The 15,237-nt window shown below is 34.0% G+C and overlaps 2 protein-coding genes across 2 annotated transcripts; both read left to right on the top strand.

Moving 5' to 3' along the window:
• Positions 1-3,237: 3,237 nt before the first annotated feature.
• On the top strand, positions 3,238-5,871 carry LOC126776400 (trypsin, alkaline C-like). The gene is made up of 4 exons (XM_050498895.1): positions 3,238-3,315; positions 3,600-3,783; positions 4,617-4,872; positions 5,566-5,871. The coding sequence occupies exons 1-4, from the start codon at positions 3,276-3,278 to the stop codon at positions 5,869-5,871; spliced, it is 786 nt and encodes a 261-aa protein (XP_050354852.1). The 5' UTR covers positions 3,238-3,275.
• A 4,610-nt stretch (positions 5,872-10,481) lies between these two features.
• Positions 10,482-13,066, top strand: LOC126776377 (probable serine/threonine-protein kinase DDB_G0267686). The gene is made up of 4 exons (XM_050498855.1): positions 10,482-10,531; positions 10,844-11,003; positions 11,258-11,510; positions 12,419-13,066. Exons 1-4 carry the CDS (start codon positions 10,492-10,494, stop codon positions 13,049-13,051), a joined length of 1,086 nt encoding a protein of 361 aa, XP_050354812.1. The 5' UTR covers positions 10,482-10,491; the 3' UTR covers positions 13,052-13,066.
• Positions 13,067-15,237: the final 2,171 nt, after the last annotated feature.

The raw sequence follows: 15,237 nt of genomic DNA, 5'->3' as shown, positions 1-15,237 counted from the left end.
GCGGTGAGTTACGACTTTTTCTTAGAGTATTGCTCTGATTTGATAGGTTCGAATATTCCCTTAACTGTTTGTTTCCTTCAAGACGGTTGGGTCCGTTGTAATTAATTAATGAGGCATTTATTGCTAAGGATTACCACATTTATAGCTACCGTTCCTGGTGTTATCATAAAGTAAGTAATCTTACGTTTTTAAATTATTATATTACTCTTATCTAGATTTATTTGTCATAACATATCCGTTCGTTATATAATCAACTCCCTTGATCTAGTGGCTAGCTTAAAAGGCTGCGGAGCGTGAGATCCAAGATTCAAATTCAAGTTGAATTGGATTGTCGTCCTGATTTCGTGACGATCGGATTATGAGAATGACGAAATAACACACATTTCCTCTTTTATTTACTTGCAAATTAAACTTCTAACTTACACTTTGTACAAAATTATATATGCAAATAATGTTGGTAAAAAGGCGATCAACATTTTCTAAATATAAAAAATTACACAAGAAAAATAAATAAGCCATAAACCATAAATAACGCGAAAACGTGGGATGCTAAATAGCAGTTATCATTAGCAATTTATCGCTATCTATTTTAAGAGCAATCAAGAGTAAAGCGAGATTGCCTAGTGAATAAGGTATCTAAGTATAGTGAATAGAAGATCTTATCTGGAGATCGTGGGCTTAAATATGAGAAAGTATCGCCGATGTGCTTAGTTTGGAAATTTATATTTATGAATAAATTTTGTCACGTTTATATTTCCTATCCCAATAGCGGGTGTGACGTGATTGAATACGTCAAATTTTCTATTGAAGCATATACAAATATTAATTCGATAAACGTAAATAAATAACCCTTACATTTATTGTATTTTATATATATATATATGTTTTTACTTTTAATTGTTTAAAGCATATTATTTGTAACTGTGTAGATAATTTTAATTCAATATTTTCGAAATTATTGCTTATCAAAGTAAATTATATTATTGTGACGCCTATCAACGAATTCCGCTCTTCATTACAACTCACTAATACTCAAGTTGATAGAGGCTGTGTTCGGATTTGAATGGTGAGTGAGCCATTGTAATAACAGGCACAAGGTAAATAACATCTTAGTTCCCAAGGTTGGTGGCGCATTAGCGATGTAAGCGGTGGTTAACATTTCTTACAATGTCAATGTCTATGAGCGTTGGTGACCTTACCATCAGGTGGCCCATATGCTCGTCCGCCAAACTATACTATAAAAAAACTCTTTTGGTTTTACAATTTGTTATTTAATAATATTATATAATTTTGTTAATGTCTTTTACGATTTCATTTTGTTTTATTAGTAGCTTAGATAGAGTAGATTTGATTTTTAATAGGTCAGTTCGGTTAACATAATTTTTGTTTTTTCAGTAAATATTGTTATCCCTTTAAAAACGTATCAGTTCGTAAGAGTATCTGGCTGAATTCTACTAATTTATAACGAATTACGATACGTTTCCGATTCAATTCCGATCCAACTTTGAATCATCTGTATTTATTCGAATCGGATCTGAACTGCTAGCGTATAACTGTTATGTCAAAATCAAACGTAATTGTTAACTTTTATGGCAATAGTCTATAGTTAAATTAAAGAATAGGAAAACGGAAAAAACGGCAACGATTACGCTTCGGTTCGATTGCGATAAAGTGACAATTTATTTGTACAATTGGCCTCCTGTTTTTGTTTTTAATTTTAAGTGTTTAGTGATAAGTTGATAGTGTAACTATCTCAATAAAAAAATAAATACCAATTATTTAGTTATTATGTCATATGCACTGTACCTGAATGCTTTAAAAACGCTGTGAATACAACTTCCCTTCATAAAGTTATAATTAAATTCTTATCATATCTTTCACGAAATAATCTGTCCATAAATAATCATTAACTTATCGATATCGATTGTAAGACGATCACCTGTCGTATTGTTTATAATTAACATAATAATACATTAAAATCAGCAAATCTTAGTGTATAATTCATTTAATACTGTATAGAGCGAATTTTATACATAAATGATTGACGATATAAATGCTATGTTATATGTACAATTACGTATATATTTATCTTTGTAGTATATTTTGTATGTATGTTTAAACTATCGCAAACGTAAGTCAGCAACTTCTCATCGTATAGAAGATAATTGAGTTCCTGCACGGGAGTATGAAGCTAGATGGAGCATTCGGATATATGTTTTTACACCCATCTCGCACATGCCTAAGCAACAAGAAAACAGAATAACTAGTACATACACAGGCAGAGAAAGTGCGATTTATCAATCAATCAGTCTGATATGGGGTCAAGCACACTGAAAATTATATAAGCAGCGATAGCGAAACTGCTGCTTGATAATAATGTCTCACATGCAGTCGTAGCAACATCGAGTGACAGGAGAATAGGATTTACTCTGCATATACGATGCAAGCGGCCTCTTCATTCCAAAGGGTGAAACTGTCAAAGAACGCAATAAGAAGATGATGCGATGTTCGATAAGCAATTTAAGGTGAGGTGAACGCGAAATTCACAGCTTTACTAAAAATATGCAAACGAGGGTAACTAATACACTATTAAGGTAATAAATAAATAACCACTTAGTTATGTAAACGTGCAGAAATAAATCATTAATTAGTAATGTAATATAGCGCAGCCATGAAATCAAGATACAATACAAAATAAACGAAACTAGTAAAAAGGCGAAAAAAAAGTCCATAGACAAACAAATACATTTTAATGACCTCTTAACAACGAACTTATTTCACTTGGTAAACCTAGGCAATCTATCCACAACATCTAATTTCACTGAATTTGTGCCACATGTGTATCCCACCAACCTGCATTGGAGCAGCGTGGTGGAAAATTCTCCAAACCTTCTTCTCAAAAAGAGAGAGGAGGCGTTTAGCCCAGCAGTGGGACATTCACAGGCTGTTACGGTAATTGTCACCATATCGTATTTTCTTGTACTTCATGTTGTCATATTTGTAACAATTCGGAGTATGAAAGGACTATTTTTTACGTCTTTGATATTTTTATAGAACTTAAAGTCCACAAAAACACCTAGAATATTCTCTTTTAGTATTCACGTAGTCATTACAAAGGCAATAAAAATAAATTATTTATCAATATTTTATTATTTTAATCTTCAATTAGAATTGAACTAAATAATAAAGATTATTGGGTGTAATAAATTAATAACATATTTAAATGTTTTAGAATATTATCTACGCTTCGTTGGTGTTAAACTTCCGAAGCGAAAATGGCTGCGATCTGGTTTCTGGCTTTGACGCTAATTGCAGGTAAGGTACCACTTTTTCATCGTAGTAAAGTGATATTTATATTTACTTGCCATTTTGATTACCAACTATCGATAACACAAATACCCTGTGACGTGTTATTCTCTTTTAACAAACACACGCCAGATATATTAGATATCCCTAATGATGCAAACGAATCTGTCACTTTGAAGAATGTTATAAAATAATAGTGATTTGAACATTTTTTTATAGTTATTTGTATGATATTGTTATAATACTTTTAATGTAATTTGGTAACGATGTTAATTTTAGGTCCTCATTTTCAGGAGCTCAATCAGCTTCGCCACCCACTCGTATTGTAGGTGGTGAGCCCACTACCATTGAGAAATATCCAAGTATCGTCCAGGTTGATTACCTGAATCTTTTTACTGACATCTGGTCCCAATCTTGCGGCGGCTCTATCCTCACCACCAGATATATTCTTTCGGCTGCTCATTGCTTCGATGGCAGGTAAATATATATTTGTTATATATAATTATGTAAAAAATCTAACTTGATCTTTGTCAAAATGTTTAGAAATATAATATACGGATTATATGTTTTAATAATTACTGTATATGCATAACCATGTGAAATGTTAAGCTAAAAACAGCATCTCGCTGTTGTACAGAAATTTGAAAGGTATTTTTAATTTTTATTCAAATGTATTAATATCGATCAAATATATTTTTCTTAATTACATCCGTACCGTAACCGTAACAGCCTGTGAATGTCCCACTGCTGGGCTAAAGGCCTCCTCTCCTCTTTTTGAGGAGAAGGTTTGGAGCTTATTCCACCACGCTGCTCCAATGCGGGTTGGTAGAATTCACATGTGTCAGAATTTCAGTGAAATTAGACACATGCAGGTTTCCTCACGATGTTTTCCTTCACCGTAAAGCACGAGATGAATTATAATCACAAATTAAGCACATGAAAATTCAGTGGTGCTTGCCCGGGTTTGAACCCATGATCATCGGTTAAGATTCACGCGTTCTTACCACAGAAATTTTTATTTTTTATACTGTGTATTTATTCAATGCAATATAATGACAGCATAATGTGGACATTCGGTAATTTTTTGTACATATTAAATTACTTATAGTATATATTCAATGTTGGTTCCATTTTCCTCATCTTTGCTAATATTATAAATGCGAAAGTTAGTTTGATTGTTTGTTTGCTTGTTACGCTTATAGGTCCTAACTACTCAACCGATCTTTATAAAATTTTGCATACATTGTCTGGGATAGAGAAAAGGTAATAGTGTGTATTTATTTTAATTTAAAATATAAACTATTTTCTAGTTTTTACAACCCTAACTTACGCCGCATCCGAGCCGGTTCGACTTATCGCAACACCGGTGGCGTGATCGCCTACGTCGAAGATGCTTACAACCACCCAAGTTACGGACTACGGGGTTACGATGGAGACATTACTGTCGTCAAGCTCCGAAGTGCACTCTTCTACACTCCTGTCGTTCAACGAACAACAATTGTATCTCAGGGTTCTATAATACCTGATAACTTCCCTGTTGTACACGCTGGTTGGGGCACAACTTCGGTGAGCGAAAATTTACACGAGTAATATTATCGTAACATAGTTATTTTTATTGAACATGGGGTCGGACAAATGGGCCACCCATATAGGGCGGTGACCACTTACTATTGGCATTGTAATAAAAATAAGCCATTTCTTACATCGTCAAGGCGCCTCCACTCTTGGGAAGTAAGATTTTATGTCGTGCTTGTAGTTACACTGGCTCACCGTTCAAACCGGAACTCAACAATACTAAGTACTGCTGTTCATCGGCAGAACATCTGATGAGATTTAAGATTATTATTACGATTATAAGATAATTACGGTTTACTAAAAGCCTTACTATGGCTTTGTGCGAGTTCGTCGGGTTAGTACCAATCACCCATCTCTCGCTAATACTTCGCTAATGCTGTAATCTGTATTCTAGTTTAAAGCAAAAGTGAGTCCTTATAAATACGCGTAGCATGGACAAAACATCTTATACTTTCCGTGGTTGGTGACGCATTAACGAACTGTTGTTGCCTATTATTCCAGTACCAAAATCGTCATACCATTTGAACATGACTTTTCTAGTCTAAATTAAAATACTTTTGTATTTAAAACGACGGTAAATTTAATTGATATAACTTGAAATATTTCCAATAGCCAAAAAAATTTATGCTTTCTTTTCGTATTACTAATTAATTCTTACATTAAATTGATGATTTCATTTAACAGCAAAACGGCAGTTCATCTAGCGTGCTACGTGACGTAACAATTTTCACTGTGAACAACACTGTTTGCGCTGAAAGATACGCTGCGGAACCAGACAGTCCCCCTGTTACTGAGAATATGATCTGCGCTGGACTGCTCGACATTGGTGGACGAGATGCTTGCAATGGTGACTCTGGTGGTCCCCTGTACTTTGGAAATATCACCATAGGCGTTGTCTCATGGGGAGCTGAATGCGCGAATGCCACTTTACCGGGAGTCAGCACCAATGTCGCATCCTACTCTGATTGGATATCTGCTACTGCAATTTAAATGTATTGTTAAATAATAAAATTTATTTAATTGGCTTTATATATATGTTTTATTTAATCCATCATTTCTTTTAGCAATTCAAAAAGCTTGAGTTGTATTTTTTTTTTATTGATCGATTATATTTTTGCCAGAGCTCATAATATTTGCTTAAGTAAAAGAAAAATATAGTACCTATATTATTGTAGTGATAAATTCATGATGTAGTTATTAGACAAATACTTATAATGTAAGCAAAAATTGGTTCAACACAGGATTTGCTTAAGATGATTGCTTAGTGAGGAAGGTGAACAGAAGTGCATCTGCCTTTATGCTGTTGGCTAGTGATTGAGATTTGTCGAAATTGTGCACTTAATTGATATTAAAAAAAAAGTAATATTCTGACTGAATAAAAATCTCAAGGATTTTGAGGTATCACGCTTTTCAGATTAGTTGGTCATGTCCATAACTTTATAATAATAATATAATATATTATCAATATGTAACGTTCATTATCTAACCTTAGAATTCTATTGACTATATATTTTATTTGGATATAATAGTAAAAATAATGAGTCTTGTTACTTGAATAAATAAATAATAATAATTATTATTATTATAAAATTACAGCACATTTAAATGTTTTATAATATTTTTCATTGTTTTCGTGTGTAACTTCCGAAGTGGCCATGGCTATGTTCTGGCGTTGGGGCTATTTGTAGGTATTATTTTTATGGAATTGAGGACTAACGGCAAGGAGGCTTAGCCGTATATGGACTTCTGCAAAACCGCTAGGCTTGCAAGAACAATGCCGGATTTCAACTCTTTTTCTGAAGGTATTTCGGTTCGGTAGCCGCTGGCGAAAGATGGTTAGTGAGCACCACAGAGTAGTTGTGCGGCACAGAAAATGCCTTAAAAATGGCGCTTCTGTGGTTTTCCCCAAATAGAGGTGGAGTGGAATGTTGTATTGCGGATAAATAGTTACAAAATGATTTCTCTCTTTTTATCTTCAGTAATTTCACATTCGAAAAAAAAGGTTGTATTTATAGAACCGTCAAACATCGTTATTAGTAAAGTATATTATTGCCACCCATTGGACATATTACGTATATCCTATATACACTGACTGGACTCATTTTTATCATTAAAAACAATAAAATATTGATTTTATTGTAAATAATGTAAACTGACGTCAAAAATGCGAACACTTTACTACTAATTTTGTACCTTAATTTTAGGAGTCCATTCTGCTTTCCCATTCTCTAGTATCGTTGGGGTTAAGCCCACCACTATTGAAGGATATCTAAGTATAGTATAGTAACAGTCTGTAAATATCCCACCGCTGGGCTAAGGCGTCCTCTCACTTTTTGAGGAGAAGATTTTGGAGCTTATTCCACCACGCTGCTCCAATGCGGGTTGGTGGAATACACAGGTGGCAGAATTTTTAGTGAAATTAGACACATGCAGGTTTCCTCACGATGTTTTCCTTCACCGTAAAGCACGAAATAAATTATAATCATAAATTAAGCATATAAAATTTCAGTGGTGCTTGCCCGGGTTTGAACTCACGATCATCTATTGTCCATGTAATTTTTTGTATCTTTTTACTGACATCTGGTCTCAATCTTGTGCTGGCTCCATCCTCACCAGCAGATATCTTCTGTCTGCTGCTCATTGCTTTGGTTGGATTGTAAATATATATTTGTAAAAAATTATTATAATAGGTCGCTATTCATAGTTAAGAATCATTATCTCAGAAAGAGAATAGACATTAAAGATAAAATTTGTCACATTAAATTTAATCATTATAATAAAATGATAAGAATACACGTTTAATCTTGTCGATGTAGGTTGTGATAATTTTTATTTATGTAAATGGTAATTTATGGATCAATGATCAAATACTTTGGCACGTAAAAATATATATTTGTATTTCTTTTAAAGTCGGAAAAGATTCCCATCCAGCGTTATTCTTGACGTACCTATGCGACGCATGACGCTGTGCAATGAGGCCTATGTCACAGTACCCAATAATCATCCCGTCTCTGAAAACATGATCTATGCTGGTCTCGATGTTGGTGGCCGCGCTTCGAGGTGACTCTGGAGGTCCATTGTAGTTAGAAAATGTCATCATTGGTGTTATTTCTTGGGCGAAGAATGTGGGAATGCCACTTTCCCTGGAATCAGTACCAGTATTCCCTTTTATTCTGATGGAATCGTCGCTACTGCAATTTAAATGTACTGCAAAATAAGTAGTTCTGTTTTTATATTTTTTATTTTTGTTTATTACACCTTTCTAATTTATTTTTTAACATAATTTTCCTATGTGAATAATATATACGCAATATTAATTATTCTTACAATATCGTAAGGCAATAAGACTGATGGTTTTCCAAAAGATAACAAGGAAACATTTCTAAATTGTCTTTAATACATTATTTATTATTCTGAAATTTTCAATCGGAAGCAGTTTAGGGATTAAGCTTTTACGTTCAAGCTATTCAATCGATCATCATGAAATTTTGCAAACACTGGTCACTTGTGGGTGGGTGCAGTTAAGAACAAAGAGTACCTAACACCTCACCTCCTCACACGCGAGAGAAGTCGCAAGCGAAAATTAGTTTGCAATAGTTACTTTACTTGTCACAATCTTTACTTATATTTATTTGAATTGATACACATTCTAATATTTATGGTTTGTTAATTAAAATAAATTTATTCAATGTTATGTAGCAGCATTGCTCTTATGAAATTACCACCATACCCTAACATGAGACGAATAGGCGAAAGGCAATCAAAGGTATATTTTATAAAGATATGCTTTTTAAAAAATGGTTTAAAAATATGTGCACTTCATATGATTGAAAATCGTAAATTTAGGTAACGTACAAGAACCGTTGCCTTGCAATTGTTGATAACATTTATACAGAAGTTGTAATTTTCGTCATGTCCGGTGAATGATGAATATTTCTAAGCCATTAGATTAGCACTATATAAAAGCAGATTATATAGGATTTCCAATCGATAAAAAATATATTGTTGTCGTTGAATATTGATACGATGCTATGTTCCGTATGATATTTTATAACTAATTACTTCGTTCTTAAATCGAACAACTCTTGACGGTGGGGGCTTTGAGCAAGATCATCCGGGTATATACCATCCATCACATATTCAACCGGCAAACAGCAATGCTTAGTATTGTTGTGTTCTGTTTTAAAGGGTTAGCGAGCCAGTGTAACAACCGGCACAGGGGATAACGTATTAGTTCTCAAGGATAGTGGTGCATTGACGATATAGGGGATGGTTAATATTTCTGACAGTGACAATGCATACGGGTGGTGACATCATCCAGTGGCCCATTTTGTCAGTCATCATATCTACTTTAAAAAATGTAATACTGATCTCAATATTTTTAAGTCTTTGGTCATATTTAAGTTAAATAATAATTAATTCCGTGTTTTTGGCAAAGGTTATTTGTTTTGTATAATATGTGAACAGTACGAACCAATTTAATAGGAAGTATCTCTTATTTAATCGTCATGACAATTTTTTCCTTTCCATCTGTATCGTCCATGAATATACGAATATTGAAGAGGTACATATTAATATTGCTTTTATAAATAACTCATATAAATACAATAGTAGCAACGCTTGAAGATTGAAGATTGACATTGAAGACTGCTTAAAGATTGATCATAACAGAGCAACTAATTTGATAAACGATAAAACATTTTAAGAGAAGACAGTTATATTTATAAATTTACTATGAAATAATGGAACCTTGATTATTCATTTGTTACTATATTATGTAAATGATTATTGTCTTTGATCGATTTGTTGGTAATAAATATAATGTAAGTAATCATATTTTATACAAGTTGTTCTAGAAAATATTAAATTCGATTATTTGATTTAAACTGTTTATATTGTATTTGACTTAAAACCTTATACCTATATACCGGCTTGCCTGCCTGCACCAGATCCTCAATGATAGCTGTCAAAATGGAATTTGTACAGCATGTCATTTATTGACAGAAAGAGACGGTCCTAGCTTTGAGTTTGGCGAAGAAGTTAGGGACTCGAGCAGACTGTACATGCGAAAGATCATATATTAGAATTTGATGACATAAATCAAATATACTGAATTATAATAGGGCAAATAATTTCATACATACAATAAGCACGTATATAAGCGTCTTTTGATGTTTTTGTAAATTAATTTAAACTTTTCTATACAAGACTATCTGCAAAAAGAAATAAATGTTAACGGACTGATAATATGTATATTTTTTGGAATAAAAATATTCTACCTCTTTTGTCAACACAACTCATTTTAACCTGTACATCTTTATAGAAAAAAACCGAGTCGAAGTCAAAAACACGGCTATAGGTCTTCTCGTGCAATGTGAAGGGAAATATACATGAACTACTATATATTTTTTTATTATTCTTTCAGAGAAATTTTATTATATTATATCACGTAATAATTGCTGCTGTAAATATAATCATAAAAAACAATAAAACTTTATATCATTTAACATACATCCTGTATAATACTTAAGTGTTATTCATTGATAACGCCAAATATATAAATGGGTATGATATAGGAGAGTCTTAGTAGAATACTTTTGGTACATCAAAATGGCTCTATTCTGGATTGTGGGAGTAGCACTCTTCGCAGGTTGGTTTACCATTTATCAAAAATTATTTGATCAAAATATTATTCTTTTTTTTTCTCTAGAATAATAACAATGTCCGTTTCTAAGGAATTACTAATATTCTCATTTTCCTTTCCAATTGAGCGTACCGCTTGAGTTAGAAGAATTGACGACGGTAGTTTGAGGTCGAACCAGCGCTTGGTAGCCCGTAAACTAGTTATTGACGCTTTTATAATTAGGTTATTAATAAATCGTTCATTTTAATTTAAAGTAAAGGACTAAGACTAGAAATGAACCCACCGATGATATTGCTATATTTTTATATTGTTTTTCAGGAGTTGCCTCCGCAGGAAACTTCGCCTTGGAATCCTACCCTTCCACGGTTCAAGTGGAATCTTTAGCCATCACTGACTTAGAAACCTGGACGCAAAGTTGCGCTGGCAGCATCCTCACTACCAGATATATCCTCTCTGCCGCCAGCTGCTTCTCCGGATCGTTAGTTTATAATTTTTATAGTAATATAATTATCAAACGCAAAAAAAAAACAATTATATTATAACTAACTCTTAATACTTTCGTAACAAAAAATGCAATGAAATGCATCGAATAGAAGTACAAAGGAGTTTAGATATTTATTAATTTATTTATATATGGAATTATGCAATACATTATGACTTTTATCTACAATAAATTTTCTTTTTATACAGTCCGCTTCAGATATTTCTACATCTTTAGATTTATGGTTTTAGGACTTACCAACGTGAATTCCGTCGTATCCGCGCTGGATCAAGCAGCCGTAACACTGGAGGTATTATCTCCCACGTCGAAATTGAAATCAACAACCCGAAATGGACCGGTGGCACTCTTAACGACGTCTCCGTCGTGAGGCTGTTGACCCCTCTAGTATACGGCGCATTCATCGACAAAGCAACGATTGCTGGCGTTGGTTCAGTGATCCCTGAGGGCCTAGGTGTTGTACAGGCAGGATGGGGCACTGGCAATGTAAGTTAAGAAACATTATTTACTATTTTTCTCAGTTACTTAACAGCAATGCGCCTCTTTAGATAATCACTGAAGTGAAATATTGAATCGATTTATTGAGGCTATTGTTTCCTTCAAGTGTTTTAATTTTTTATAGTGAATATCGCATTTCATACTCTTAAATTAACGATCGCAATCGCGCTTAGTTTAAAGTTTATTCTTAGAAAATATCTCAACTAGTTTTTTAAGCTTTTATCTTACACGTTATAACAGAATAATTCAAAATGTATTCTTTGCATGCATATCGTGACCAAATTTCACTACTTACAATAAACATACTATTCTATTTAAATATTGATTAAAAAAATATCGTAGTTACTTTATAGATCGTAGAATAATCTTCAATTATCTGAAGTAGAATGCAATTATCATATTATAGCAGCACACACATTACGTTTTGAAAAAAAGTTTGAATTATGAGTGAAGTACTCACGAAGAAGTTCGTACGTGGAATGTCTGTATATAATACAATATCGTTAAGAGTGTCAAATGAGTATTCATTAATTATGGGTAGAAATTACACGACTACCAATTTTCACTTCGTATAAATATCACACAATAATCTTATTTTTTCCCAAATTAAGCGATATATTTGTGCTAGCTCCAAGATAGCATGAAAATGATACATTCACAATTTACACGCTATTTGGTATTTGCCATTTTAATATATGTATATGCATAGTGTTGTTGTTAACTTATAAAACAATTTGATAATAGCGACAGCATAACTTGATCCGACCAATTGTTACCACCGTAACATAACGTAAAAGGGTAACGACCCTTTGCGCAGCAACTAGTAACTACTGCAAAATTCACATAATTTTAAGATTCATTTTAATTATAATCAATATTTGTTCATAAATTTTCAGACATCCGACGTTCTCAGCATTTCTTCACTCGTCACAGTGAATATTGCCCAATGTGGCCGACGTAGATTGACGAAGCGAATGGCAACATTCGCTGATGGTGAAGATAAGGAAGATGTTGAAAACGAAAATGAGAACGAGAACGAGAACGAGAACGAGAACGAGAACGAGAACGAGAACGAGAACGAGAACGAGAACGAGAACGAGAACGAGAACGAGAACGAGAACGATAACGAGAATGAAAACGAGAACGAGAATGAGAATGAGAACGACAACGACAACGACAACGACAACGACAACGACAACGACAACGACAACGACAACGACAACGACAACGACAACGACAACGACAACGATAGTGATAATGACAGTAGTGCCGATGAAGATGAAAGTGAAGAAGAAGATGGAAATGAAGAAGATGAAAATGAAGAAACAGATGACAACAATACCTTACTCTGCGGTGCTTATAGCGAAGGAGTTACAAACTCTAACGCTGACGTCGGTGGCCCATGGTTCTTTGGTAACATAACTCTTGGTATTGTCGCTGGAGCCAACAGTGGCAACAATTCTTGGACAGGAATATTGAGTACCTCAGTCGCATCTTATACCGAATGGATCGTCAGCGTTGCCGTTTAAAATTGAAAGATTGAATGTTTTATAATATGTATTCAATTTTGAAGCATTAAATAAAGTAAAATACATCTTTAATATTTGTTTTACACATACTCATTTAATATACACACATTAAAAATCTAAGCTACATGTACTAATTCGCATTTTAGAGAGGTTATATTATAATAATAACATTTGTATTTAATTATTTAAATAATATATTTAGTGTCTTATTGATGTAAAAAAACTATTAATATTTTAACATAAATGAACAATATTATGTATATATCATAAATAGTACAAAACATAAGCGTCTAAACAAAAATAATTTATTGTAAAAGAATGGGGTAATTTAATACAAAATGTGGCCTCCTGTTGTTTAAAACTCGTCGACACCGATTTTTCATAGAATGTATGTTTCATGAAATATTCAATGGGTCTCTTAATGTTATTCAGCAGCAAACGCTCCCAATGAATTGTTAACAATTCTTATATTCCCATAGACATTGACGATGTAGGAAATATTAGGCATTCCTGTGGATGCTAATGCGCTACCAATCTTGGGAACGAAATGTTATGATCCTTGTACCTTTAGTTACACTGGCTTACTCATCCTTCAAACCGGAACGCAACAATACTAAGTTTTGCTGTTTAGCGGTCGAATATCTAATTATATTATATATAGACTTAAGGACTTTTATAGTGGGTTTTTCCATTGAAAAATTCTCCGCAGTATTCCGAAGTCCTAGTAAACCGAGTAGTAGTTCCGAAGCAAACACCGAGATGGCCTAGTGGTAAGAACAGGTGATTCTTAACCGATGATCATGAGTTCAAACCCGGCCAAGCACCACTGAATGTTCATGTGCTTAATTTGTGTTTATAATACATCTCGTGCTTGTCGGTAAAGGAAAACATCGTGAGGAAACCTGCATGTGTCTAATTTCATTGAAATTGTGCCACATGTGTATTCTACCAACCCGCATCGGAGCAGCGTGGTGGAATAAGCTCCATACCTTCTCCTCATAAGGGAGAGGAGGCCTTAGCCCAGCAGTGGAACATTAACAGGCTGTTACTATTCCGAAGTCTGGAAGTTGGAAGTGTGTACTCTTGTGCCCGTAAGCACGTAACGCCGAGCGCCTGAACTCTTTCCGGTCGTGTCGGATTTCTCGTGAAAGTGATTGAATAGAGATGGCACCTGTGTTTGTGCACATACTTGCGCCACATCACATTACATCGCCGATGTCTATGGACGGTGGTGACCACTTAACATCAAATGATCCATATGCCATATATATAAAGGACCTACCTTTTTGACGTCTTGAAAGTGTTAATACCGAGTTTTATACTTTTTTATAACAATTAAAATCACCTTAATCTGGGACAGCTTAGCACAAGAGTCATATATAAGAATATCATAAAAATGAAAAACAGTATTAATATTCGTTCGTTCGGGATACTTGGGGTCGAAATTTCCAACGTTGAATAGTTTCGCGGTCAGGTAGATCATGTCGGCTCATCGCCTAACACTTTACACCTGCATGTTTAAATATTTTAAACGTTAATAAATGAGAAATTTAATAAAAAACAAACATTATTCTAACATAGTTTTCACAGGTATTGCTGTCAGTGGCGTAGCTAGGTGGACAAGGGCCCCGGTGCGTAAGGAAAGAATCGGGCCCTCATCCCCTCTTTCCTTGTAGCTTGTACATAAGTTATATTGGCCTTCAAAATTATAGATAAAAACAAGAATAGGAAACAGTGAGTTCAACTTATCCCTAGTAGGCTAAATCCATACTTCGTCTCTATGAAGGGTAGAATCTCTATGTGTTTAATAGAAGAAAATGGGAACAAATAAACAACGACACACATGATAATACAGAATATTTATTATACAGATGAGATCAATAAATAGAAAAAGCCCTACGATAGTTACGCCACTGGTTGCTGCTATCAGAATTCAAATGGAATTAAGTTTTAATTGTTGCATTACTGGTGGTAGAGCTTTGTGCAAGCTCGTCTGGGTAGGTAGCACCCACTCATCAGATATTATACCGCAAAACAGCAGCACTTGGTATTGTTGTGTTCCGGTTTGAAGGGTGAGTGAGCCAGTGTAATTACAGGCACAAGGGACATAACATCTTAGTTCCCAAGGTTGGTGGTGCATTGGTGATGTAAGCGATGGTTAACATTTCTTACAATACCAATGTCTA

This window comes from Nymphalis io, chromosome 20 (genome assembly GCF_905147045.1).
Source record: "Nymphalis io chromosome 20, ilAglIoxx1.1, whole genome shotgun sequence".
NCBI classification, from domain to species: Eukaryota; Metazoa; Arthropoda; class Insecta; order Lepidoptera; family Nymphalidae; genus Nymphalis; species Nymphalis io.
This window is presented reverse-complemented; position numbering and strand designations above follow the sequence as displayed.